This window comes from Triplophysa rosa, linkage group LG20 (assembly GCF_024868665.1).
Source record: "Triplophysa rosa linkage group LG20, Trosa_1v2, whole genome shotgun sequence".
NCBI lineage: Eukaryota > Metazoa > Chordata > Actinopteri > Cypriniformes > Nemacheilidae > Triplophysa > Triplophysa rosa.
In genome coordinates this window covers 10,727,576-10,755,474 of record NC_079909.1, presented here as the reverse complement: position 1 = coordinate 10,755,474, position 27,899 = coordinate 10,727,576, and the positions used below count along the sequence as shown (strand labels likewise).

Genomic DNA, 27,899 nt, shown 5'->3' with positions numbered 1-27,899 from the left:
GTATTAAAAAGAACCGAAAGGACGTACGTCGGCCAGCGTTTGTGTCTACGTGGACATATGATTGGGTTTTTGAGACACGGCCATAGAGTCCAGTGACAGGCGTGCTCGGTGCATGCGTGCTGCTGGAGTCAGTGACGTTCTTGTCCCAGAATGCTGCCTGGTAAACAGACATGGAAGCACCTGGTGAAGACCTCCACAGTCACTGAGCACTGTACTCGCTCTTTGAACTGATCTTCATTGTCAATACACACTAAAGCCTGCGCCTTCGTTATCTTTGGAGCTCGACCGGGACCTCTGAAGTCCAGGACATTGGTAAGAGAACAAAAATGACATCGAGATCAGCTGCTAATGTCTGTTCTGCCAGTTAGCCAGTTGCATGCTACAGCAGTGCCACCAATGGCTGGTTTGTGCTCCACAGTTAGCGAGGAAGCTAAACCTGCTGCCTTCCCCCTCCCCCTCTTTATGTCTGTAACATTTTATTTTGGTGACGTAATACTGAAGTTTACTTTGTTCGTTTCGCTCCGTGACAAACCCGCTATGTTTAGTCCTTGTAAAAAGTTGGTGTCATTCCCCTTTTATGCCTCGATTATTGCTTTCACTTTCCCAAGTGCACTTGATCGTTTAAAGTTAGCCAGTAACTGTAAACAAGTGAAGAGAGAAATGAATGGAGATGTGTTTAAACAGTAGCGTAAGAACTTTAAGATATTGAAATTTAAGAACTTTAAGTGATATTTCAGAGGGGCTCAAAGTTGTAAATTAAACTCCACGCCAGCAGGGACTCGCTGGTGAGGGGAAGATCAAGGGTAGTGTTTACAGAACCTGTCAAGTCCAGTTCTTTTTCCCTGTCTTTTGGTTTTAAGTAAATATATGTGTTTTGGCTTTTCAGATGACTATTTAAGTTAAATCATATTTTCTTTATTATTTTACTTATTGCAGTATGTATTTAAGTTTTATTGCTTTAAAAAATGTCCATATTTCATATTATTTCACAACAGATTGATTTCAGTTTGAAATGCACCATTTTGTTTAAACCAAATGCCAAAGGTATTGGAATAAATGTAGCTTTTTTTGTCACTGCATTAGCTGATTATGTTACATTTAGAATTATATACTTAGAATATTAGAATAATATACTTATGTTTACTTTGTAAGGAATTGGTGGGTGCACTGGAAACTACATTGTGTTTGAACATACAGTAAATGTGTTGGCAGTGTGTGTACACAACATACCTTATAGTGGTAAAAATCGACCCACTTTTTTTGTAATAACCATACATTCAGAAACAGTAAATCAAAGCAGGTCGTGACATCACATTGGACGGGCTCCGTCCACGACTAGAGCCTGCCCTGAGTGAGCCGCACACAGTCTGCTTTGTTTTTATTGTCGATTTTCAGCCCTGTATTTAAATCTATAACATAATTGTGTCCATGTGAGGTTATCTTATTTACAAGTGTGACAACTGCATTCTATAATCGAACACACACATCTGTAAATTTACGGACTCACAACCGCATTTACGGCGAAGTTCTGCTTTGAAAACAGAACCATAGTGGACAACTGGTTGTCTGTCACGTCACAGTGGTAAGGTACAGAGTGCATGAAGAAGGATGAAGCCATGCAGGAATGGGTACAGAATTGTTTTATAATGTTATGCATAGTATATCTTCCATAAGCGTCGCATAGGAATAGGTTTCAGGGTTGAATAGATTGACGGGCTTGACAGTTGCAGAGAGTACAGTGTTGTACATATAGTACAGACAGTATTCCAGCATAACTGTACGCTGCTGCGTAAACGGGACATTTCTAGATTCACAGCTGTAGGTAAATTCAGTTGTCTGTCCTAAACACTAAAAGTGTAAACGTAGACCTACAAAAAACTTCTTGGCCAGCGGGTGACCCTCTTTAGAGATTTTCCAGTTTTGTTGTTGCCATGAGTTAAACATAAGATGCTTTATGTTTATTTACTTTCCATGTTATTGAAATAGGATGGACAATAAGCTGAAGTTATTGCTGCGGGTAACACACGAGTATAAAGTTGCAAAAGTGAGTGAAAATAATGTCCACTTGTTCTGTCACCGAACAACAACTGTTTGTAAACATTGTCTTCTTTAAAGGTATGCAATCCAAAGTAGGTCTACGTATGAACTGACACATGATGTAAAAAAAGTCATAGGTTTCAAAAGCCTCAGTTTTCATAGTCCACACTACAGCGTGAAAACTGATTCATGCACTTTGGAGAGTGTTATCAAAAATCTTAGTTTTCAAATCTCAGTGTGGACAGAAGGCCAAACGAGAGAAAAAGTAGTTTTCAAATGAAAACTAAACAACAACGCACAAGTATAAACAAAAACCGGCGCGTTGCTTTTTTTTCTACGCTAAGGCGTAGGTCCGACGCAGAAGTAAAAACCCGCCTTAAGGCAGCCATCTTCTGAAAAGGGGACAGGAAGCAGCAGCTCATTTGCATTATATACACACAAAAAGCATGTTTTTGGTTCAACCTAAAAAGGGCAATTAGGGCATTGTTATGAGCTGAATCTTCACAGATGCACTGTGGGTACATCTGAGACTTAACTTGCTGTAAAAAGGGCATAATAGGTCCCCTTCAGCATCTTATACCAACACATGCATACATTGGACTCCTGAAGGTCGAAATGAAGCCCTGTCCTACATTTGTCTCATTCCAGAAGCCATTACACGATATTTGTCACAATTTATAAGTAAACATTGCAACTTCTGTTTAATGATGACTTTAATATATATTTAAATGATTTTAAAGATTGTACATAATAAATGCTTTATAAATGCTAATATTACAATACAGCGTTATTATACACAATATACTGTAGTTAGATTATGAAATTTCTTTAGCAAATGCGTAGCATATGCTAGAAAGTCCAAACATTTTCTCTGGTTTCTTATATCCCTGAGACAGATGATCAGGCTGTCAACTCCAGGGCTTTTAGATGGTAAATCGGGGATAGTCGTTATTGGATTGGATTACTCTGAAGTGATGGGCACCTCCATAAGTAGATCTTGACTTGTACCAATAAAAACAGTAGAGCAGAAAGCCACAGCCAGATTCTCTTTAGGTTGTGAAGGCTCCTTGTCAAAAGACAAACCACTAATTCCCTAAACTTTGATTATTACACACAGAGTGTTAAAACGAGTAACCTGACCTTTCCTCTGTCTTCCTTGCCCAGATTCACTCACCAGCTTGTGTGGCAGTCTGGAATCACCAAATCTGATGAGGATCTACTGACTTGACCAGTTTTGTTCCATTTTCTTTTACTTTTAACCAGGTAATGTTTATCAGTCAAAGTTATTTCAAAGAATAACTTTTAGGCCTTGTGTCCTCTTCAGTACACTGCATGAACATATCAGGTTCATTTTCAACAGTTTTGATTAATTTGTGCTATTTCATTCAGTTAAAACTACGTTTAAGTGAGCCTAATCTCACAGGAGTTGTAAAAAACAAGGTGGCTATTTCGCATACATTTGTACGATGTGAAAAGTACAAAAACATATAATTACTAGAAAAAAGCAAAAATGAAATCCCTAGACCTAACCATCACTGGTGCCAAACCAGATTGTATTAAAACTGTACAAATAAGATCTTACGAATTCATACAAATTTGCTATCTCGTGAAATAGTTATGAATAGATGTGAGATTGTGTTGGTTTAAGGGGCTACTATTAAAGTTGATATGTAATAAATGGATAATAATACAAAATGGAAATTTTTACAAGCAAGTATTCAAGATGTTTATTTCCTGCAGGTTGTACTTATTGTTCACACATATGGGGAAAATAGAGTAAAACCCCTTAATGTCAGTATTTGGCTTTAAGACATTTTAGTCTCATTTTTGCCGGCTCTTACATGTCTTTAGATACCGACTTGGTTTACAATTATTGTATTTAAGGTAATGCCTCATTGTTTTATTTAAATTTAGTCATTTAGCAGATGCTTTTATTCAAAGCATCGTGAACCATTCTATACTGTTTTTATTTGTTCTTATTCTAGATTAATTGGCTCAGACATGTTTAGGTTTATTCAAGAGAAATTCCTGCAAGTGGAGAAAAGCGAAGTCTAGTCCTAGAACGTACTTGCTTATGTCTGTGGTCCAAAATGTGATTATTTATGTTGCTGATTATAGTGAATTCATTTATTAGTAAATGAAGAAATGTGAAAGGACTTTCTATGGCTCCTCTATTGATATTTTCAAACAATGCACATTATGCCAAAGTAACTAATTCTTAGTAATACGACAATGTTTCCACTGTAAAAGCCTTTCCACTGCAATATTGTCCTTTTTATATCCGGTTTCACAGACAAGTCTAGGACTAGTCCCAGATTAAAATAAAAGTTTGATCTGTCTTAACTGAAAATAAATTGCCCTGACATATCTTCAAATATGTAATTGCCATTGTTTTGTCTCAAGATGCACACCAGTAATGGTTTATATAAAGCATTTTAATAAAAGCATCTTACATATCCTTATTTAACCAAGGCATAGTCCTGGTTTAAGATAAGCCTTGTCTATGAAACCAGGCCTTAATGTTTTCAGAGCATTTTGTCAAACGTCATCAGACAAGTTAAAAAAATATATAAAGCAGTGTGTGTGTGATCTTTTTGCATACAAATATTATTTGTCATTTAGTTGCCTGTTTCCTTGTAATGTCCTAAATTGGGCCAATAGTAAAAAATGGGGAATTCCCAGTCCCATTAATTTGATGTTTTTAAAAACGAATCTAATAATTGCGCTTATTTTTATCTGTGTGACAGTACAATATGGTAAAGGGTCAAGACCTACCCTTATCCATTCTCAGGTAAAAACCGGATTCCCTCTGTATTTAACACGTCAGTGTAAGGAAGTTTAGTGTAATGTGCCCATGCAATTCATGCACGAGCAGATGAAGCCGCGTGCAGCGCGCTCAAATCCAACCAAAACAAGAAACACATGTCGCTATTACTGTACTAGACTGCTTAACACTACATACTCAGTTCAGTGTCATTCATTGAAGGAATTTGCTCAGCCACCTTAAGCGCTCGCGCTCACTGCTGTTGTACGTTGTAGCGGAAAGAATGTCGGAAAGGGCCGAAGATGACGTCAGGGGGGAGCAGCAGCAGCAGCGCAGAGCGGCCAGGCAGCTCAAGCAGCAGCGGGGTGAAGCCTCCACAGCAATGGCGACTGTGGCGGAGCGCAGATCCCTGCCCAGTCCAGAAATAATGCTGGGACAGCCCTGGAACAACTGGGTCGATGCCGTGAAACTCTACGGGAGCGACGGTGAGTTGATCGGCCGCCGTCGGCCATTGCGTTTAAACGGCAGCCGCGTCAGATCGCGAGCTTTCGCCCGATTGCTTGCAGTTTTGAAATATTAAGAAACGCGGCTGGTACGGAACGAGTGTAACTATTTATGTAACTCGATCCGAATCGCTTCCTCAGGTGCGGAATTGGAAGAAAGTTTGAAAGAGTGCGGGAAAAATCGCGAAGCCATGAGACTCTGCAGAGATGGTGAGTACATGGCTTTCTCTGGTCAAAGGTGTCTGTTTTTGTTTTGGTGGTGGTGTGTGCACACTTTTCACGCACTGGCTGACTGAAACAAGTGCAGCTGACTTCTGACAGTACAGCCCATGAAAGTCTGCTTTTATAGTGGTTACATTCATAACAATTGTGTTCTTATATGTGTGTTTATACAGACAGTGGCAAAGTGTAATGTCCAACATTACTTACTAGTTGCATGTTTGTAATAACGAGTTGAAATGAAAAGAACACGTGCAGTATACAAGACAATTTATATTTTTATGCTTGGAATAACTTGTGTCTGTTCCTGTGTTTTAATATAATTGGCACGTTATGACAATTGAATCCATAGTAAAGCCTCCAATTTGTTCCTCTCCATGTATGGATAAAAGTTCACTATACTCAGAGATTTTATAATACAATACAACATTTCAAATGTTATTGTCAATAAAGAAGTCTTGAACAACTAAATGAAACTGAATATAATTGCCTTGGCGCTATTATAGTGGTCGGGGTAGTTGTCCGGATCATTACGAAAGCATCCTTCTTATGAATTAACATGTATTCATGTATGTATATAATGTATTAATCATAACCAAAGTAATGACAGCTGACAGTTGCTGTTACATCTATTTAAAAAAGTTTTTGGCGAAAGGGAGGCGTGATCTAAATTCTAATAGCTCTAAGCTTTATCTGAAGTTGTCACAAAGTTGTTATAAATGTCATCACCTGGCCTTAATCTCTGTCAGCATAGGAAGGTGTGGTATGCTGTTCTTGTCACGGCACTTATCTAAGACTGCATTTGCATTGACAAGTAGTGTAGCTGCCATGTGCGCCGCTACTCCATTGCACAATTCAGAGTAAATTGGTTGGGTCATGGAGGACACAAAAGTGTCATACAGGAAATTGTCAGATGTGTGAATAAAACATAAATATGTTTTTTTCCTGCAAGTAGTAACGCTTACCTAACACTTACCAAACAGGGCTGAAGTCCTTTTTAAATGCTGACCAATGATTAGCGTTTTCTCTCCAAGACATGATTTAATGCAAAACTATTCTCAGGTCAGAAAAAGGCCAACATGCACATCAATTGGACGTGTATCTTTATTAAAGTTATAGTTTCAGTTTATGCTTAGTCTAGATCTGAAATATTTATGTGTAAGAAATGTATTCAAAGTGGCATAAGTGGTGCTGTGGACATTATTCTCTAAATGTGTTGTCTTAAGAGTACAATCTGCCACGGGGTGTGAAAGACCCAGACTGTGTGTCCAATAACAGTGGATGTACAGTGTGACAGAAAAGGAATGTAAAATGAATAAAAAAAATTTGCATCAGTTTATGTCTGTGTGATGTATGTTCATTCCATTCCATTTGTTAATTACACAAAGCGTCAAGGCCTGTTTACACCAATAATGATAATTAGTCTGTAGCGTTAAAGGGGAACTCCGACCAAAAATGAAAATTCTGCCATTAATTACTCACCCTCAACATCCCTAGGACCTCCATTTTTCCCCAGAACGCAAATAAAGGTAGTTTTGGAAGCTTTCTGAGTCCTCCATAGATTGCAACGCAACCAAACACACGAGCCACATGACAGTGCATCCGGTGTCAGCATCGCTCGACGCATGCATGTCAGACTATATGTCACAGGCTATATGTCAGAACGCGCAAGCGTTGAGCGATGCTGACACCAGATGCACTGTCGTGTGGCTCTCGGGAGCGCACGCTGGAAACTAACACTCAAATCAGGAAGTGTTTGAATATAGTCATTAGTTTTGTTTGTTTGCGCACAAAAGTATCCTCGTCGCATTATATTAATTTATACTGAACCACCGGAGCCGCGTGGACAATTTTACGATGTCTTTACGCACTTTCAGCGCTTTGAAGATTGGTTGCGTTGCAATCTAAGGAGGAGTCAGAAAGCTTCCAAAACTACCTTAATTTGCGTTTTGGGGAAAAATGGAGGTCCTACAGATGTTAAACTACTTGAAGACAGAGTAATTAATGGCAGAATTTTCATTTTTGGTTGCAGTTCCCCTATAGATATAAAAATATAGGTGTCCACTCCAGCGGATAATAACCTTATGTTTATGTTTATTATGTTTATTAGTTAAATGCAGGAGCACTTTGAATAAGAAATGGATTTTGGTTGACTGTCAATGTTTTATTATTTATCAGCTAGAAAACAATAGCTCTGAAAGTGATTCTAACAATATCAATTCTCTGTTTGGTTATTGTTGTAGTTCTGGTGTGGGCTCCGATATTCTCTTACTTTAATAAAAAAAATAACTTCTTTATATTTATCGTTATCCTTGGTGCAAACAGTCCTTTAGAAACATTTACAGAGGAGTAAATCTAGAGCAAGCCAAGTCTGTGATTGAAATGAACTGCACAGCTTTTTTTATTAGAACTAATTTTGCGTTTATGTTTGGGCTTAGATTATCGGAGCTTGTAAAGCTATCCAGCCTAGAGCAATGAGTGTTTATTTTTTGCATTAATCTTGTTGTTTAACAATCACTTTTATTAGTGCTGTTTGATTCCTTAATTACCAGTTTTGTACGTGTAGTCAAAGTCATCTGGGGCCTCATTTATAGCCGTAGCATACACACAAAACATGCCCTGAAAGAGGCGTACGCCACTTCCCACGCAAAAGATGGGATTTATAAAAACAAACTTGACGGAAAAATTTGCGCACCTGCACGCAAAATCTGACCCATGCGTACGCACATTCTGGAGACAAGGGGCGACACAAATGGTGAGTTAGTGAACTTAGATTGTAGAAACTAAGATTGATAAAAACTATTATAAGCATTAATGCCTCACTCACATTTAATTTGACCTCATATCCGTTAAAGATCCACATTATCACGAAGATTAAATCTGCAGAGTTTGCGCTTGTATTGAGTGATTGTTTAATGCACCTTCTTCTAAAATCCAACTCAAATCTTAAATAAAAATTCAATCTAAATATTTAATTAGCGCTGTCTCGCCATCACACTATGAGCGCATCAGGAGGAGATGATCCGACTGAATAGGGACAGCATCAAATATGATAACTGCAGAACACAGTGTAAATAAATACTAAATATATTTTCCTTAAATACTGTGCATCATCGAATGTCAAAGTCTGAAAATTCAGCCATTAAGCTCTCACACAATCGTTTCTCTTTATGTCCTCGTTATCAGTCCTAACTATGTTCATAACAAAACCGGAATGAAGAAACATTTGTCTTTTACAATTATGTCTTCAAATTTGATCTCAGGTGAAGGACACCAGTAATTAATGAGGTGATTTTAATGAAGTGTTAATGATCAGTCTAAATGCTGTAAACATATATATGCTACAGAGACCTTCTTTGGCTTTAATATAATTATAATAATTATGATTATTAATAATATAACAATTATTAATTTGGAAATCTCAGTGAATCTCATGTGTGTACATTTGTGATTTCGTTACGGATAAAGGATGGGATCGGAGGTTTTCGGCAGTTTTACATCAGTTATTTTTCTATGGCATGTGATAGCGGTTGGACCCGGAAACGGTATACGTCCATTATGGTGCGTGACGTCAGGCTTAACAAGCGGATTGGATGCCAGTCTTATTAATATACTAATCAGCATTCATGAGGTGCTTTGCATTGACTATTTATAGGTAAAAATGGGCGTGTACAGGGCGGGATATGAGGCTGATTCACGTACTCACACTTGCAGGTGATCTGTGATTTATAAAGCGAATATTGCTTACAGGTGTGCGTGCGCAAGGTTTTATAAATCTGAATATTTTTTGGCGTACTCTATTTTTGGTTTTCGGGCGCACGTACACTTTTAGTAAGGATCCTACGCACAGTTTTATAAATGAGACCCCTGGTGAATGAAATTCAATTCAAATTCCATGTGCCTCCTTATGTTTTAGCTCAAGATCAGTTATTAAAGCATCAAGTTGAAAAGTTTGGAATTTAAAAGCTTTATAAGAGTGTTTTAAATCATCACAATTTCTACCTAATAAAAGATTCTAGAGTTTGGCATAAATGGAAAGATGCGTGATTATTATATAAATAACCAAACACTAAGAAAATCTTGATTTTCTTTTTTAACACTTTTGTTTTATTATAAATAATCTTAGGGCATCCTGATGCCAACTATTGGGCAGCGGCCCCCCATTGAGAAACACTGCCCTACAAACTGATGTATAGAGAGAATATTCACGTATTCTAAAGTGAATTGCTCTGTGTGCTGTGTGATATATAGATGTCTGAGCCAAGTGTGCCAAAATTCATGTCACAACAGATTACTATAAAAAGCTTCCAAGGTTAAAGATCGTTAGCTTGTCCAATGGGGATTGAGGTCATTCTCATTTCCAGTCCAGATGCTGTGATAGAGGTATTTTTCACACATTTTTTACCAAAATGTTGCTGGTGAATCAGTGCTCGGCCGGAGGATCTGAGAATCTCTTTCCGAAATGTCCGGCATGTTCATTGTCCCAAGGGACGAACTACGACATCTATGATTTAATTTAAATGACTTGTAATTTCAGGCAAACAGGGCCAATAAAGTGGCACCCTGGCACCCTGTTGGTGGACCAAGGGGTGTGTAACAGTAACAGGTTAGCATTTGCTATGATTTTTACGTACTGTGTTCTGATGTGGCACGTACCCCAGGATACCCGACAAGCTGTTGTTCCCACAGACACGAACATAAAAGCACACTTCACCTCCTTGCATGCATGTCTCCTGTATCATGATCTATGAAACGTTCCTAAACAGAGGACTATGAAGTGAGAATGTTGCATGTCTTAAGAGGAGGCGAGTAGGAGACGTGAGTGTGTGCTACCTCGCTCTGTGTTTCTAGGAGCTTCTCTACCTACATCGTTTATCAATGACAATGAAGGGGCTGGTCAAATTTTCTCTCTCTTCGCCTGTCTCTCCCTCACCTAATCGCTCCCTGTGTGTCTCTCTAACTGTCACATTCTCTTTTTCTCTACCTCTCCTCTCCCTCCTTCATTTTTGTATCTCTCTTATCCCACACTGTCTCTTTTTTCAGCCCATTCTGTTTGTCCTCCTCTTCGCTTCATCTCAGACCTCAAGACACGTGGTTAGACGCCATTAGCATATCTGTGGTTTTCATGTCAAGTCAACCCAGCTTTGATGGAGAGAGCACTGCAGTACGATTGTTCGGAAAACAGTTGACCCTTCTGAATGCGGGGGGTAGAACTAAAGCACGAGTATAAAATACATCATCGCATTATCCCTGCATAACTGTTGATTCACTAGTAAGTTTGTGTTGTTTACAAAATGCACATACGTGCCGATTGCCAACAAAACACAGACATATGACTCAGTTTCATTTACTGCGTTCATGTCCGGCATCTTTTAGCACTGAGACCGCTCCATCTATCAGTTTCAAACGATCTGCAAATCCAGTGTAAGATCCACCGTTTTTATAACATTCATCACAGAAATGCTGTGAACAAACAAACACATCTGAACATCCGTAACGAACGAAGCACATTGATGGGCGTGCTTTCGCTGCTTGACGTGTGGGCGTGCTCCTCTTGCTCTTGCTGGTTGACGTGTGGGCGTGCTCTTTCGCTCGCTCTCGCTAGTTGACATGTGGGCGTGCTCTTTCTCTCGCTCTCGCTGGTTGACGAAGCACATTGATGGGCGTGCTTTCGCTGCTTGACGTGTGGGCGTGCTCCTCTTGCTCTTGCTGGTTGACGTGTGGGCGTGCTCTTTCGCTCGCTCTCGCTAGTTGACATGTGGGCGTGCTCTTTCTCTCGCTCTCGCTGGTTGACGTGTGGGTGTGCTTTTCCAGGAGAATTGTCCAATAGGGGACTAAGAACCCTTGTTACGAAACGGGAATTCATTTCCGAAATGTGTATGAACCCTGGCGGAGTGTATCGAGCACAGAAATACAACGTCATACGTCCAACTCGTTTTTTGACAAGTTTACCATGTTAAGCATGAGAAGCCAGCACGTTTAACATTGTAAAGAAGTCAGAATGCATGAAATAACTTGTTACCTCCGCTTTAAGACATCACAACATCTTGGAACGGTAAAAGCAGCCCCGTTTAACTACTTCCTTACTCTTCTCATCTACCGAATTCTTAAAGATATAACTGTCCTGATTTGCAGACCGTTGGTGATTACTGGGAATCAGTTCAGGTATACTCTGAAGAGATGATGAGATGGGTTCAGACAGGGATGTTTTTCGGAGTGTCCTTATGTCTCAGTGTGAAGGAGCTGGAGTGGAGTGGCTGGCACAGCGGTGTTCCTCTCTCATCTAATCACTCACACTAATTAACCTCCTGACTCTCACTCTAATGGACAGTTAGTGCTTTTCTGAGCGCCACATCTTCAGCCCACCAAAACACTTCTGAAAACAGCGCTCGGTGCTCTTTTAAAGCTTTGGTTTAGAGGGTGGACTAGTAGTTATATATTTTTAGTATTATATATTTTTTATATTTTGGTAACACCCAGCTGAAATTCTTTAGCCATTGCATTAAAAAATAGTCCAGCTTTTAAAAACATTATGGACAAATTCACAATCCACTGACCAGTCTGTTTTAAAAATCCTTAATTATTTTATCCTTATTTAAGGGAGTAAAATAATTAAAGTCCTCTAATAATTTACTCACTCCTATGCTCTCAAAGATATATTACATGACAGCTACTCACAAGACATGCAAGAACCAGTGAGTTTCAAAGTTTTTGCAAGCTGTCTTTTTTAATTTAGTGTTTAAATGCTTTCTTAGTGATTGTTGTGGTTTCAGTATTGTTAAATAAGTCTAAAATATTATTTTCTTCAGAAGACATTTATTAAGCCCACTGGAGTCACTTGGATTGCTTTAATGATATGAACTTTTTAGTGATAGAAAAACATTTTGATTCCCATATATGAACTTAAGGTAGCATGACTGAGTTTTATTATACAATTATTAGAGATGCACTGATAAATCGGCCAATAATTGGTATCGGAGGATTTTTCACACTATCCGCTGTCGGCCGATATATCCTGTCAATCAGAAGAGGGCAGGAAAATGCAACGAATTTGTGCTGTGTATATAGAAGATATATATAGGCAGATATTACTCTGAATAATCGGCTAACATTGGATGAATTTAGTTTAGTATTTGTGTTCAGTTGAAGAAAACAAGAAGAGTAAATTAAGGGTACACTCTCAAAAATAAGGGTGCTTAAGAGGTTCTTCACAGCGATGCCATAGAAGAACCACTTATTGATAGTGATAGCATAAAGAGGAGAGAATCCCAGATGGAATTTTTTCCCCATACAGACAGTACTGTACAGTACAGTTAAATAGTTGCAGTGGTTCCCTTGCAGGTTTTGCAGATGATGTTTTGCCCTAAAACAAATAATGTTTCCCAGTTCAGCATTTAATATGGTTTGCTAGAAATTTGCCACTTGTGTGTTGCTAACAAGCGAGTTAGATATTACTAAAGTGCACAGAACAGGTAGTTTGCATTTAGAACAAGGTTCACATTATTCCCCGTCAAATAGCCTAGGAACAATTTCTTCATTTAAACGTGCAGATACGCTTCCTGCCACTTTCATGTATTTTCCGTGCGGTTATTTGTGTGGTTTGGTTTGACTGTTTTCCACAAACTCAGCCGTCATTTCGGGACACTTGCAGAACATTTGAATCTTCAAAGCTAAATGCCACCCACTGTACTGCTTGCCTCTGCTAGCTTGTTTATAATCTTTCGGCCTTGTAGATATTTCACAGCTTTACAACTGCCACTCTTAATCTGCAATCTCACTCTATTTCTTCTCCTCGTTCACCCACTCAGTTATTACTGTCTTTCTCACCCCCTCGCTCACTTCTCTCGGTAAGGACCCCATTCTCCAGGCAACCTTTGAAACGGCTGGCTCGGTAGCTGGCTATGCCTTACCATTTATTTGGTTCCTTTCTTGTGAAAACAGGGTAGCTCTGCCGCGAGTGACCCAGGGCACCGTGTGAACTCGCACAGATTTTCCTGGAACATCAGTGGAATGGTCTGGATGGCCTCACCTGAACTGAGCAGACTGAAGAGGCAGTGTAGTCGGAGAGATAGGTTTAGTTAAGGGTGTGCGCTGTGGAAACATGTTTACTTAGAGCTCTGGGAATAACATCATTTTATATACAGTATTTGTTTGTATGTGTGCTGACGACAGTATATGTGTAAGTTTCTTATTCATATGTGCACAGTTTTATATTGATTTAATTACATCATAATCAGAGTTATTAAAGTTTTGTTTTATGGTTTTAATAGTATTTTAATTTGGCTTTTTATATATTTTTAGTTTATTTTAGTTTGTTTTTTAAGTATTTTAAAAACGTTGGGCGTATTACGTAGTATTTCTGTGCTCGATACACTCCCCCAGCGATTGTACAGGTTTCGGAAAGTTTTTTTCGAACATATAAAACTGTTTCGTTACAAATCTCCCGGAAAAGCACGCGGCACGCACACGCGGCAGCAAGGAGAGCAGGAGAAGGAGCATGTGCAGACGTCACTTTCACTTGTGTGCAGGAGAGAGAGAGAGAGAGCACACGTTCGCGAAGTTCATGTGTTCGTTTGTTCACTGCATTTGGGTGATGAATGTTATATAAATGGTGGATATAACGCTGGATTTGGAGATCATGGAGTGTTTTTGAAGCTGCTACCAGCGATCTGGACGAGCTCACGGAGACTGTAACATCATACATCAGTTTCTGTGAGGATTTTTGCATTCCTACCAGGACTTCCTTAAAATACAACAATGATAAACCATGGTTCTCAGCAAAACTCAGACAGATTCGCCAAGCCAAGGAGGATGCCTACAGAAAAGGGGACAAAGTCTTGTACAGGCAGGCTAGAAACACATTGACAAAGGAGATCAGAGTGGCTAAGAGAAACTACTCTAAAAAGTTGGAAAACCGGTTTTCAGCCAACGACCCTGCATCTGTGTGGAAAGGCCTTAAAGACGTCACTAACTACAAGCCACCATCCCCCAATTTTGCAGGCAATCAACACCTGGTCAATGATCTGAATGACTTTTACTGCAGATTTGAAAATGCTAACTTTACACCTCATACCAACTCTGACATTCTCTCTACACAACACCTTTCACCTTCAGTCACCCCACCTCCTGCACTTCAGATCAGTGAAGAGGATGTGTGCCGAGTCTTTAGGAAACAAAAGACAAGAAAAGCACCAAGCCCAGATGGTATCTCCCCAGCCTGTCTTAAAAGCTGTGCTATTCAACTGGCCTTCATCTTCTCTCAGATCTTCAACAGATCACTGGAGCTGTGCACAGTTCCTTCCTGTTTCAAGCGCTCCACCATAATCCCCATCCCAAAGAAACCCCAAATCACAGGACTGAATGACTACAGACCCGTCGCTCTCACATCTGTGGTCATGAAGTCATTCGAGAGACTGGTACTGGCCTATCTGAAGGACATCACAGAACCCTTACTGGACCCCCTGCAGTTTGTCTACAGAGCAAACAGGTCTGTTGAGGATGCAGTTAACATGGGGCTGCATTTTGTCCTGAAACATCTGGATAGACCAGGGACTTATGTGAGGATCCTGTTTGTGGACTTCAGCTCCGCTTTCAACACCATCATCCCATCACTGCTCCAGACAAAGTTAACCCAGCTATCTGTTCCTGGCTCTATCTGTCAGTGGATCACCAGCTTTCTGACAGACAGGCAGCAGTTGAGAGCAGTGAGAATGGGGAAACTCACATCCAGCACCCGCACAATCAGCACTGGCGCCCCCCAGGGGTGCGTTCTCTCCCCACTGCTCTTCTCCCTGTACACAAATGACTGCACTGCCCAGGACCCTTCTGTCAGACTTATGAAGTTCGCAGACGACACCACACTCATTGGCCTCATCCAGGATGGTGATGAGTCTGCGTACAGACAGGAGGCTGAGCAGCTGGCTGTCTGGTGCAGTCATAACAACTTGGAGCTGAACACACTTAAAACAGTGGAGATGATTGTGGACTTCAGGAGAAACCCCCCTGGACTCCCCCCTCTCACCATCATGAACAGCACTGTGGCAGCAGTGGAGTCATTCAGGTTCCTGGGCACCACCATCTCTCAGAACCTGAAGTGGGACAATCACATTGGCTCCATTGCTAAAAAAGCCCAGCAAAGGTTGTACTTCTTACATCAGCTGAAGAAGTTCAACCTACCACAAACTCTATTAAAACAGTTTTACTCATCTGTCATATAGTCTGTCCTCTGCACATCCATCACTGTCCGGTTTGGCTCAGCCACAAAGTCAGACATCAGAAGACTACAGAGGACGGTTCGGACTGCTGAGAAGATCATTGGTGCTCCCCTGCCCACCCTCCAAGAACTGTATACATCCAGAGTGAGGAAAAGGGCTCAGAAAATCACCCTGGACCTCTCACATCCAAGCCATCATCTCTTCACAATGCTGCCGTCTGGTCGGCGCTACAGAGCACTGAGCACCAAAACAACCAGACACAAAAACAGCTTCTTCCCTCAGGCCATCTACCTCTTGAACAGTTAAATGTTTTTACACACCGTGCAATTAATAACTCTGCAATAATAATTAAGTGCAATATTAATTATATCCTCCAGATAATACACTATCTATTTTTTATACAACTTTTTCTGTCAATTATATTTCATTCATTCTGCTGTATAGCACATACCTTGTACTACAATAGTCTATTCTTATTTTTTACTTGTACATATTTACATACATACATAGCTTTACCACACTCTCTATATCTTATCTTATGTTTATGTATGATTTTTCTTTTAATTTTTTTGTATACCCATAGGCCCTTATTTAACCAGAACATCCTTGTAACTGCGAATCTGCGTGAGTGTGAATGACTCTCTCTTAAGATGCGATACGTCTCGTCTGTACTGATATGTCAAACACCAAATAAAATCTGCCTAATGCTGAGATTAATATGATCTACAATCAAATTCTATATGCTACGTGCGCATACCTATGCCACAGAACAGAATATTCTCACCTAGGACCTACTGTCTCATTACACATCTCATGTCGTCTGATGAACTATACTATTGGCTCACTTCACTCACCGACTCTTATATACGCTATCTACCACCACACCCCATACGCGCTGTATGCTTTCGGAAAAAATCGTACAGCTGTATCTATCTTTTATAAATGTGATCAAACTAAATACTCTTCGAAGATACGAAGTATGCAATACTACTCTATAGGTACTCAAGATTAATGTGAGATTGGCAGAAACCGTGTGTGTCAGGGCCGCTTAAAATACATTTATTTATGTTTAATGCTGCAGCATAGGTTTATAGCGTCTGTCGCTCGAGCGTCTCTGTTGGTCGGGGAGTGAGGTTTACACACTGCACAGCTCTTCACTAGCTGGCCTCAGTTACATATGCACTTCCAAAAAACCATTAAGTAGGGCCTACTTTAATATTAAAAGAATAACTAAAAGGGATATTTTTTGGGCCACGCCATGGCCTGTGGAAGGAGGGGCATCAATGACTTCTAGGGGGGGCACGGCCCTCGAATGCCCCACCATAGCGCCGGCGCTGAATGTCCCCTTTAAAGTTTTCCTGAATTTAATCATTGCCTAAGCGAATAGTAGGGGGTCAATTTTTACGCCCGGTTGTTAAACAACATCGTTGACTAATGGGGAAATGCAAGTTTTCGTGCAAAAGGTTGGAGGATAATGAGTTGGAACCATGGCTGAGGGCTGTCTCTGGGAAAAACCGTGAGGCGTACTGCTCTTTGGGTCGGAAGGCGATTAACGTAGCCTCGTTTCTCTTTCTAATAAACCTTAGTCACTCAATGAATTCTCTTTTGCTTCATTCCCACCCCTCTGAATTATGATGCATTAGTAAGGAGTTATCACAAACTAAGACTGTTTAGTTTTGCTATCTTACAATCAGTATTTAATAAATGTAAATCAAAGTGTCGCCAATGTAACCGATTAAAACTTAAAGGTCTTAAAATGTATAGAAAGAGTCTTAAAAAAGGTCTTCAAAAGTATTAAATGTATCTCCATGATTCCTGTATATACCCTATACATGACAAGTGTTTGGCCTGGCTGCTTAAAACCAAAACATATGAAAAACTCGTCCCTTCATGCATTGTCACTGGTTTGGACAGTGTGTTATGCTAACAAAGCAACTGATGTGTAATGTCATGTATACACATAAAATAGTGTTCTTTTTTCTGAGAAAGGTAATAAAAGGTTGATGCAAAATCTCATTGACATGCCTGATTGACAACATTTTGTCCTCTTGTTCCATGGGGGAAATCTGTATTTTGTTATTTAGTATCTGTATTTTGTTTATAAATTATGTTTATGCGTGTGTTTTTTGCAGACATGCCCATATTTGGCCAGTGTCCCGCACAGGATGACTTCTATCTGGTCATGTGCAGCCACTGTAGTCATGTAGTTAAACCCCAGGCCTTCCAAGCACACTACGGTAAGACCACCTTCTGCAGTTGACTTCCTCTCTCTCTCTTCCTCACCGTCTTTCGATGAAGGTGTTTTAGAGAAGTCTTATCTCACTTGAGGGATTTAAGTCAGAAATCCCTCCTCCTCCTCCACCTCTGCACTGTCTCAACTATCATAACATGAAGGGGGAAGAACACGAAGCTTTGATATCAACCGCCAGACTACTGTTTACTATCCTCAAGTTAATATTTGATGTGCTCTTTTTAGTTGGCACTGTTTTATCCAATCGAACGTGTAAGACCAAAAGACTGAAAACCAGGAATAAAAAACAAAAAATAATCACTCAGATTTCTACAAGGCTCTGAACTGTATTCTGAGGTATAATACTTTTATTCATTTTGAGTTATTAAAACCGTGTCAGCAGTAGCTTAATGCTGTAGAACTTGAACCTACACTCAGTTTTAAGCATATTCAGATTGAATGTCAAAAAGATATGTTATGGAATTTATATTGTCAATCAAGTAAATCAATGTTTTTAGTGAATGGATGTTCATAGAGCAAAGGTCGGGATATTTCTTTAAAACAGTTCTGTTTTAGGTTCTGCTTTATTCCAGCTAATACTCTATTCATAGTAATTAACCTTATGAAAGGTCATAGTACCTGTTGCTTAATCAATTTATTTGTGGTCTATTTGTACTCTTGATAGCTGGTGCATTGGGAATCTTTATATCAGCAGTGACCACTGGAGGGAGCCAAAGTGTAATTGAAGCCCTGTGGCAAAATGCTTTGGTGTTCTTTATCACACTCTGAAGTGTGGCTGCACAATTGATTGAAAACCTGATATATCCTAATGCGATTAAACCGCAAAAGGCTGTGATTAAATTAAATCTGTACTCTGCATGTGCTGTTTGTTTAAAACCGGGTGCTCTACACACATTTATAGGACATGTGCTGTGTAACTTGTGCAGAGGTTTGCTTCACATACCAGTTCGCTTATAACATAAACATCGCTTATAAAGTGCTTCAGTTTTACTTTATTTTCACATGGTTGGATTTAGATTGAACTGGGTCTTTCTTTACATTTCCGTTCAGAAGTGTTGTAAAATTGTCTAGTGTAAGCAAACACTGTTAAACCATTGATCACATATTCTGATTGGAAGATTTTCCATGGCCATATTTGCAGGACTCAGAATTTGTGCAGATTCTGAAAGATGCAACCTCTCCTGGGAGTGCCAAGACATGTTCACATCAGTACACACATGCACTCTGTTCAGCTTCCAGAAGTTTTTCAGTGTGGCATTGATGTTCAAATATTCCAGAGTAGGATCTGTTTATTGTTCACAGACTGAGCCAGTTCCCCTGCAGCTTTTCCAGAAATCATTACACAATCGTTCACTCTTGCAGAGAGAGTATTTTATGAACACTGGGATTCTTTTATTCTAGAGACTGAAAGATTAATGAGCAGATTAACTACACAGACCATGAAACTTTTAAATGCTCAAGTGCTTGACTAATAGTGTGGGGAAGAATCTAGTTCTGGCAAGTGCTTACCCAAGACAAGGATTAATGAATCATAATAAGCTGAAAGAGTCGGTGGTGTTAAAGAATATTATGAACGGCATTTGAATCTGTTATCAGCAATTGAAATAATTTTCTTAAAAATATATTTTTAAAAGCATTTGCCCTGGTGGCATTATGAAGCTAAAATTTAATTTTAAGAATTGTATATTGCTATGTTTTTAAGTGGTTGGTTAACATCTGTTTGTTCAATTTGCATTTTAAACACCTCTGGATATGTTTGCTATGACTGAGTATATTTGTTATTTCCTACCGGAATAACAAAGAAATTTGTTATCTTGCCAAATTTTGAAAGTTATGCTATGCTTCATGGCTGTAGCCAGCATTGTCTAATAAATACTTTCTGACATACTGTACATAAACCACAACCAATTAAAACCTTTGATTTATGGTTAATTACATCATTCTGATTGGTCAATTGGTGCATTCACTGAAACATTTATTTTTTTAAGTCCATAAAACTACAGAATTATTTGTTGTAAGGAGCCACATAGCTGTGCTAGCTGTAGTCTCACCGTTGCATCTTATTCCTCATAAACATTTTAATTGGTATTTAATTTTAAGTCAATATTTCATGTTTATCTATCTATCTATTTATTTATAACAACAATTATATACCAGTATTATTATAATGCACCACTCTGTTGTAGGTCTTTGGTAGCAGATTGCCACTTGCACCTGTGTGCACAGATAGATTTGTGTTCGCTGTTGGAGGAACATGACCACATGCTTTGAAGGGCTGTAGGTTTCTTCTTTTTTGTATCGTTTTGGAAACTCAAGTGCAAAAATGTTTTTTTATTTATTCTGTCACTGTCTACATCCTTTTGCTTGAGGCTGTTGATTTTATGTCTGTAGTTTCCTGTGGTCATTTGTCAGGTAGCTGTGACAGTGCTGTATATTTTCCCCACGACAGTCCCAGATTGCTTTTCAACATGGGGTGGAATGATACTGTGGTCTGTTGTGGTCTAATTGGGGCTTTGGTTAAACAAATTGCCATTGGCTCACTTTGCCAGAGCAGCGGCAACAACACGGCTAGAAGCCACAAGCGTCCCTGAAAAATGAATAAGTCAAGGATTTCTTGCCTTGGTTTTTCTTTACCTCTGTGACTGGTTTTATCAGCATAGATAAACACAGGCCAGATATCAGTCTAGAGAAAGTGTGTGTGTTTGCCACTGGTTTGCTGGAGGGCTTTGTGACAAATGCTGGGTGGAAGCAGAGCCATTGAGAGTGAGAGTCTCCGTTGACTCCAATGGAACCGCAATGGCGGTTCATGGAGACTCTCAATAGTTCCCGGAAGTTACTAGTAACGTATGGAGCTGCTGCTAAACAGACCAACTGAGGTAAACTTTTAACCCATTTAAAGACGCAAGTCATTTAATGAATACAAAAATGAAAGAAATAAAGCATTTAAAGAGAAAACAGCTTCCTGGAACTATCTGAAGGCTCCATGAATCATGTGACACGTGAAAAATTTGAAATTGCGTTGGCGCAACTCTCTCTCTTAATGGCTCTGAGTGGAAGCAGCGGTGTGTGTGTGTTGTTGACAGACATGCAGAGAGGCCAGAGCTTGTGTTAGTACAAGCACAGCAGTTTACTCCTTTAGTCAGACCTGGCAGATTTCCCAGATCAGAGAGGTTATAAAGCAATACCTCTTGTATTATTATGACCTATATTAGACCTCTGCTGCGACCGCAACCTGTTCTGTTTATTTGTGTTTCAGTGTGATATTTTTCTAGATTAAAGTACATTTAAATTTTTAAAATTCAAATTTTTGAATTTAAAACTAAATAGATTGAAGGAAATGGTTAAAATATTTTCTTCTGTCATAGAGTAATACACCTTATTCAGGCTGCCGCCATGTTGATTTCTAAACGAGGCTGAGTGGGGGAAAAAATTCAGAGCGCTGCATTACACTGCATTGATTTGTACCGGGATGCTGGTCGTTCGGCCATCAAAATACACAAAATACATAATTTCCCAAAATTCCACAGCACAGAAAACTATGGAAAATTAGAAGGGTCTAGAGCTGCACGGTTAACCGTTAAAAGATCGCGATCTCGATTCAAACACCCACGCGATCTCATTAATGAAAATCTACGATTCGTGTGCCTAAGTTAAGTGAAAGTGACCTATTAGTCAGATATGGTGACCCATACCCGAAATGTGACCTCTGCATTTAACCCATCCAGAGAGTAGTGAACACACGCACAGCAAGTGGTGAACACACGTACACCCGGAGCAGTGGGCAGCTATCACTGCAGCGCCCGGGGAGCAAGTAGGGGTTGGTGCCTTTCTCAAGGGCACCTCAGTCGTTACCCGCCGGCCCTGGGAATCGAACCGGCAATCCTCTGGTCACGAGTCCGACTCTCTAACCATTAGACCAACTTTACTAGCCAAAGCTACCAGTACCTGGTTTAAGGACCATGGTATCCCTGTTCTTAATTGGCCAGCAAACTCGCCTGACCTTAACCCCATAGAAAATCTATGGGGTATTGTGAAGAGGAAGATGCGATATGCCAGACCCAACAATGCAGAAGAGCTGAAGGCCACTATCAGAGCACACTGGGCTCTCATAACACCTGAGCAGTGCCACAGACTGATCGACTCCATGCCACGCCGCATTGCTGCAGTAATTCAGGCAAAAGGAGCCCCAACTAAGTATTGAGTGCTGTACATGCTCATACTTTTCATGTTCATACTTTACAGTTGGCCAAGATTTCTAAAAATACTTTCTTTGTATTGGTCTTAAGTAATATTCTAATTTTCTGAGATACTGAATTAGGGATTTTCATTAGTTGTCAGTTATAATCATCAAATTAAAAGAAATAATCATTTGAAATATATCAGTCTGTGTGTAATGAATGAATATAATATACAAGTTTCACTTTTTGAATGGAATTAGTGAAATAAATCAACTTTTTGATGATATTCTAATTATATGACCAGCACCTGTATTTTGGTGTTTTGATGGCCGAACGACCAGCATCCCTGTACAAATCAAATGCAACGATCTGGACTTTTATCCCTCCCAGCCTCGTTTTGAAATCAACATGGCGGCAAGCTGAATAAGGTGTATGTATGGAGGGCTTTGTGACAAAGAGTATGGGTATAATCTGTGACCTCTTCAAACCCTTGTTTAAAGGTCCAGTGTATGAAATTTAGCGGCATCTAGTGGAGAGGTTGCGAATTGCAACCAATGGCTCCACCCCTCCCTTTTGACGCACTACGGCAGCTCTCACAGGACCAAGATGTAGTCGCGTCTTCGATTTTTGCAGAAGGAGATAACGTATTTACAAAACGCGCTCTGCAGCAGTTTGTCCGTTTAGGGCTACTGTAGAAACAACATGGTGAATTCCTTTCAAGGGGACCCGTGGTGTATGTAGATAAAAATAGCTCATTCTAAGGTAATCAAAACATAACACTTCATTATGTAAGGTCTTTATACACCTCTGAAGACATAGTTATGTATATTATATTGCATTTCTAGATCCTCCAAAAAATGACACATTGGACCTTTAAGGTTTAATGCCAAACATTTTATATCATGGGAATGCTCAGGGAAGCTCTTTGACTGTAAAGTAATATGTTAAAGTGGCCTTACATAATTGAAAATAGATTGCCCTGATTTACTATCCCGTTCAGTGTAAGTACTTAACAAATTATAAGTAAATAAAAATGAATTGTTGTCCGTAAGTCGTTTATTTTTCACCTTTCTGAGCATTTAAAGAGCACCAGCCTTTACCTTTATTCCCCCAGAGAGAAGACACAGCTCCAGCAACAAGCCCCTGTCCAGCTACACCTCCTCGAAACCTGCATTCTCTCGGAACAAGGACAGTGTCGGGGGCGGAGTCGGGGGCACACTGCCACGCCCCTCTAATGTCGTTGGCAGCATCCAACCTAAAATCAACCAACCAGCCAAAGACAAGCTTCTTCACCGGAAGTCTCACTTCCCCTGTAGGGTGCTACAAGAAGAGAGGTGTGTGGCTTTATTCATAAAGGGGCAGTTTCCCAGACAGGGATTAGTTTAAAGGGATAGTTCACCCAAAAATGAATATTCCGTCATCATTTACTCACCCTCAGGTTGTACAGGTCCTGTATAAATTTCTTTGTTCTGTTAAACACAAAGAAAGATATCTGTAAGAATATTAGCAATTTTCAGTTCTGGGACAATTCAAATAATAAAACATGAAATAAAATACTGTATATTTTTTGTTCTGTTGTACACAAAATGGGATATTTTAAAGAATTTAGCAAAACAAACAGACTACCATTTCAATTTTTCCTACTATGGTAGTCAATGATGTCCCAGAACTGAAAATTGCTAATATTCTTCCAAATATCTTTCTCTGTGTTCAGCAGAACAAAGACATTTATACAGGTATGAAATGACATAAGGGTGAGTAAATGAAGACAGAATATTCATTTTTGGGTGAACTATGACTTTAAATCAGGACTAGGTCTTAGTTAAAGTAGGACATTTAAGTAGTTGTTACAAACATGCCTTACCAAAAACATTACTTGAGTGTACACCAAACAATGGGACTGATGTATTTTAAGAAATGTCAGTGCAAGTTGTTTTCAGTTTAGAGAGCTCTAACATTTTTTTTAATCTAGGACTAGTCTTAATCCCTGTCTGGGAAACCACCCCTAACGAATTATTACCCCAGCCATGATAAAGTAAAAAAATATATATTTTTAGCGGCCATATTTCAAGTCAGATATTTATGGTTGGACATGAATGATTTACATAGTTAATGTATTATAGATGTGTATTTTCTTAATTCACTTATTTTTGGCCAGTTTGATAAATATTCTTAAAATTAGTAGAATAGAAATATATAGAATAGAAAATGTATACCAATAGAAATACTAAGTATAATAGAAATATGTTACACCCCGTGTTTGTTTTGTTGGAATATTATATAGTGGAACCTGCTGCTCAGAATTTTTATTTGATTTTTTCTGCAAGACATTACAATAAGCAAGCATATGTAATGATATAAATATGTGATCTGAAACACATTGAATAACAGTCTTTATATCTCTGCCTTTCAGTTTGACGCCTGCAGTCAAACCGGAGAAGGTCCATCTGAAGGTGGAACCTTCAGCCAAACTCACCCACGTGCCCGCCTCTTCTTCCACTTCCTCCTCCTCTTCCTCCAATACTGTGAGCACCTCTCCTCTCAAGTCCAGCCTTAACTTCTCCCCCGTACCAAAGGCTCCACATCTGGCCTCTGGCCAGATCCCCAATGGAAGGGGCCATCTCTTGTCTCTAGACAAGAAACAGGACAACAGCAGTGCCAGTAACAAAAGACTCTGGTATAAGAGACAAGGTGAACTGCAATAAAAATATGTTATTTGTTATCATTTGTGTGTGTGTAAGCACAACCATAGCTTTAATGCTTGTCTTGTCATAGAACGAGAGTTTAATCCAGATATCCATTGTGGGGTTATGGATATGATTGCCCGAAAGCCATGCACAAGATCGTTAACATGCAAGGTATGCCAACCTCCACATGAGATCTTGTTGTGTTTTTAATGATCAATGCAGATATAGAAACACTCAATAGCCAGTTTTTATGTTCTGGTCAGTAACTAATTTGATGCCTGTTTTAAAACTCTATACTGTTCAGGCATCAAAACATAAAGAATATATCTGCAGAATATGAAAAAAATATTGGCTAAAATCAGTGTGCTAAATGTCTTCATAGACACATTCCATAAGCCAGAGAAGGGCGGTGCCTGGCCGTCGGCAGCGATTCGACACACTGCTCGCTGAACACAAGAGCAAAGTGCGCGACAAGGAGCTGCAGTTCAGGTTGGACCACTCCCACCCAGCACCCCCTCTCAGGGACCCTCCTCCCTCCCGCCTCTCACAAGACTCCCACTCGGTGTCCCACGGCAATGGCACTGCCGATGCTGCTAAGCCTTTGCCCCTCAGCAAACCTAAACCTCATAGTTCTGGGCTTCCGCGGTGAGATGCATCATCTGCGTTTTGAAATACGATAGTTGAACTTGGATAGATCCCAAGTCGTGTGCTTTTCTTGGTTCAAGTTGTGTTGGTGCTCTGCACTCTTTTAGGCTGAACAGCACTAACTCTCACAGTGGAGGAGACCCAGCCATGACCCACGACCAGGCCCACCACTCTCACCCGCCACCCGCCGGTACCGAGGCCAGTCGCCTGTCCAGCGACGAGGGAGAAAATGAGGAGAGAGAGGAGGCCACAGAGAAACTGGACTGCCATTATTCAGGTTGCCACCCACGACCGGCTGCTGTAAGTACAAGAAACGGTGTTAACACAAAATGCATTAGTTTAGTTTTCTAGGTTAAAAAACTCATTTTGTCTGTTCTGCTGTTCTCCAGCACTGCACTTTTGGAAGTCGGTTGTTTGGTAGAGGCTGTTATGCGCTTGACCGGCGATGGGATCAAGTTCGGTGTGCTCTGACCAGCATGTTGGACAAACATGTCAACTCACAAATGTGGAAGTGAGCATGAGCAATGTTTAGTCTATTTGTCTGTCATCTGATGAGTATGATTCCTCCTTCAGAGGTTGACGTTTCTCATTTTCACTCTGTAGGAAAATCCCTCTTGCGTTGGAAAACTCTGCAACGTCATCGTCCTCTCACCGGGCGAGCACAAACTCCCACTCTTCCTCCATTTCCGCTAGCTTTCACGGCCTGTCCTCGCCACCTCCCTACGACAGCAAACCGGTCCTGTCGTACGGCACCACCCTGAACGCCCGCTCCTCACCGCAGTCCTCCGCCACCGAGCAGTCTAGGCAAGTGTTGGCCTCGTCACCCCAGATGCCTTCAGCCCACTCGTCCTCTCTACCCTCTTTGGGCTCCAACCGATCCCCCAAATCCAGATCCAAGACCTTCAGGGCTAGAGAACCATCATCCAGCCTAAGCAACTCTATCGTCAAGAGCAGCGCTAACATCAGTAACACAAGCAGTAGCCTCAGTTCAGGCAAGAAGCGAAAAAACAGCTCCATGTTATCCTCCCACAGCACTTACGCTTCTGAATCATCTTCTTCTTTTAAAAAGAACTGTGCGGTAAACTCCGGCAACCCGGGGAGCACGTACCACACCTCGCTCGCCTCCACCCCCTCACCATCATCATCCCACAGTGGGGTGTACAGCATGGGGCTGAACTGCTCCCCGGGTAGGGCTAATTCTTTGAGCTTGAAACAGGAGTCGACAGGACGTGGGCCTCCATCAGGCAGCCCCGCGGAGTCTATCAAACGTATGAGCGTGGTAATGAACAGCAGCGACTCCACGCTCTCCCTCGGCCCGTTCGTTCACCAGAGCAGCGATCACCATGCGGATGCACGTCTGGAAGCCAAAAGGAGGAAGGGCTCGCCTGGCTCAAGTAGCCTCAATAGCACAGGTCTGTAATGCCAATTAATATGGATTTAATTCAGTTTGGGTTTTCAGTTTAGATTTAAATTGGGTTTGTGGTTGATTTTACTTGAGTTTATTCTAGTTTCTGTTTCATGTTAATCCATATTCTGTTTTGTTTTGTTTTATTTTATTTTGCTACTAAACTGAAACGAAACAGAGACTGTAATTATTTAGCTAGTGTATTTAAAGGGATAGTTCACCCAAAAAGAAAAATCCTGTCATCATTTATTCACCCTCATGTCATTCAAAAACTTGGGTGGAACACAAAAGATGTTTTGAGCAATGTCTCATTGGGGTTTTTTTTGTCCATACACTGAAAGTCGATGGGGACCCAAAGTGGTTTTGTCTTCAAAATATCTTCTTTTGTGTCCAGCAGAAGAAAGAAAGTCATACAGGTTTGTGATGACATGGTGAAAACGAATGAAATCATTTTTCTTTTTGGGTGAACTATCACTTTAAGATAAGTTATGACCCAGTTTCTGTTTCGATTGAAATTCAGTTTTGCTTAATTTTCTTTTTGCGACTTACTATAAACTCTAGCAGCGCTGAAAACCTCTTCATAGTGTGGGTTTTGTGTTGTTTACCCTGTTAAATAAAGCTTTTTCATAACTTTGACAGTGTCTTTAGTGGGAGGCGGTGGCGCACAGGGTCCTGGAAGGCCCAAAATGGCCAAATCTCCAGCAATCAATAACATCCACAGCAAACACGCTCGCTCTATGCCTGGACCCCCGGGACTCCCTAACAATTCACTCATACATCAGGTAAGCGGCTTTCATTGTCTTAATTATTATAACGTAGGGCACAGTGTCTTACACAAGAGTCTGTGTTTGTACTCATTTGATCTGTATGTGTGTTTCTCTCAGCCAAAGGCTCGTCCCTGACACAGGTGTGGAGGCTCTGAGCGTGCTGAGCAGTAAGCTGGACCCAGAGCTCCCTCGGCCCCCTCACGCCACTCTGCAAGAGGCCTTCTTTTTC

At 40.3% G+C, this 27,899-nt stretch overlaps 1 protein-coding gene across 1 annotated transcript; it reads left to right on the top strand.

Moving 5' to 3' along the window:
• The first annotated feature begins 103 nt into the window (after positions 1 to 103).
• Positions 104 to 27,899, top strand: LOC130570926 (ataxin-7). The gene is made up of 14 exons (XM_057361460.1): positions 104 to 312; positions 3,202 to 3,300; positions 5,077 to 5,286; positions 5,446 to 5,514; positions 17,870 to 17,974; positions 23,281 to 23,500; positions 24,580 to 24,857; positions 24,942 to 25,024; positions 25,236 to 25,498; positions 25,606 to 25,798; positions 25,888 to 26,009; positions 26,102 to 26,910; positions 27,543 to 27,685; positions 27,788 to 27,899. The coding sequence occupies exons 3-14, from the start codon at positions 5,085 to 5,087 to the stop codon at positions 27,803 to 27,805; spliced, it is 2,505 nt and encodes an 834-aa protein (XP_057217443.1). The 5' UTR covers positions 104 to 312; positions 3,202 to 3,300; positions 5,077 to 5,084; the 3' UTR covers positions 27,806 to 27,899.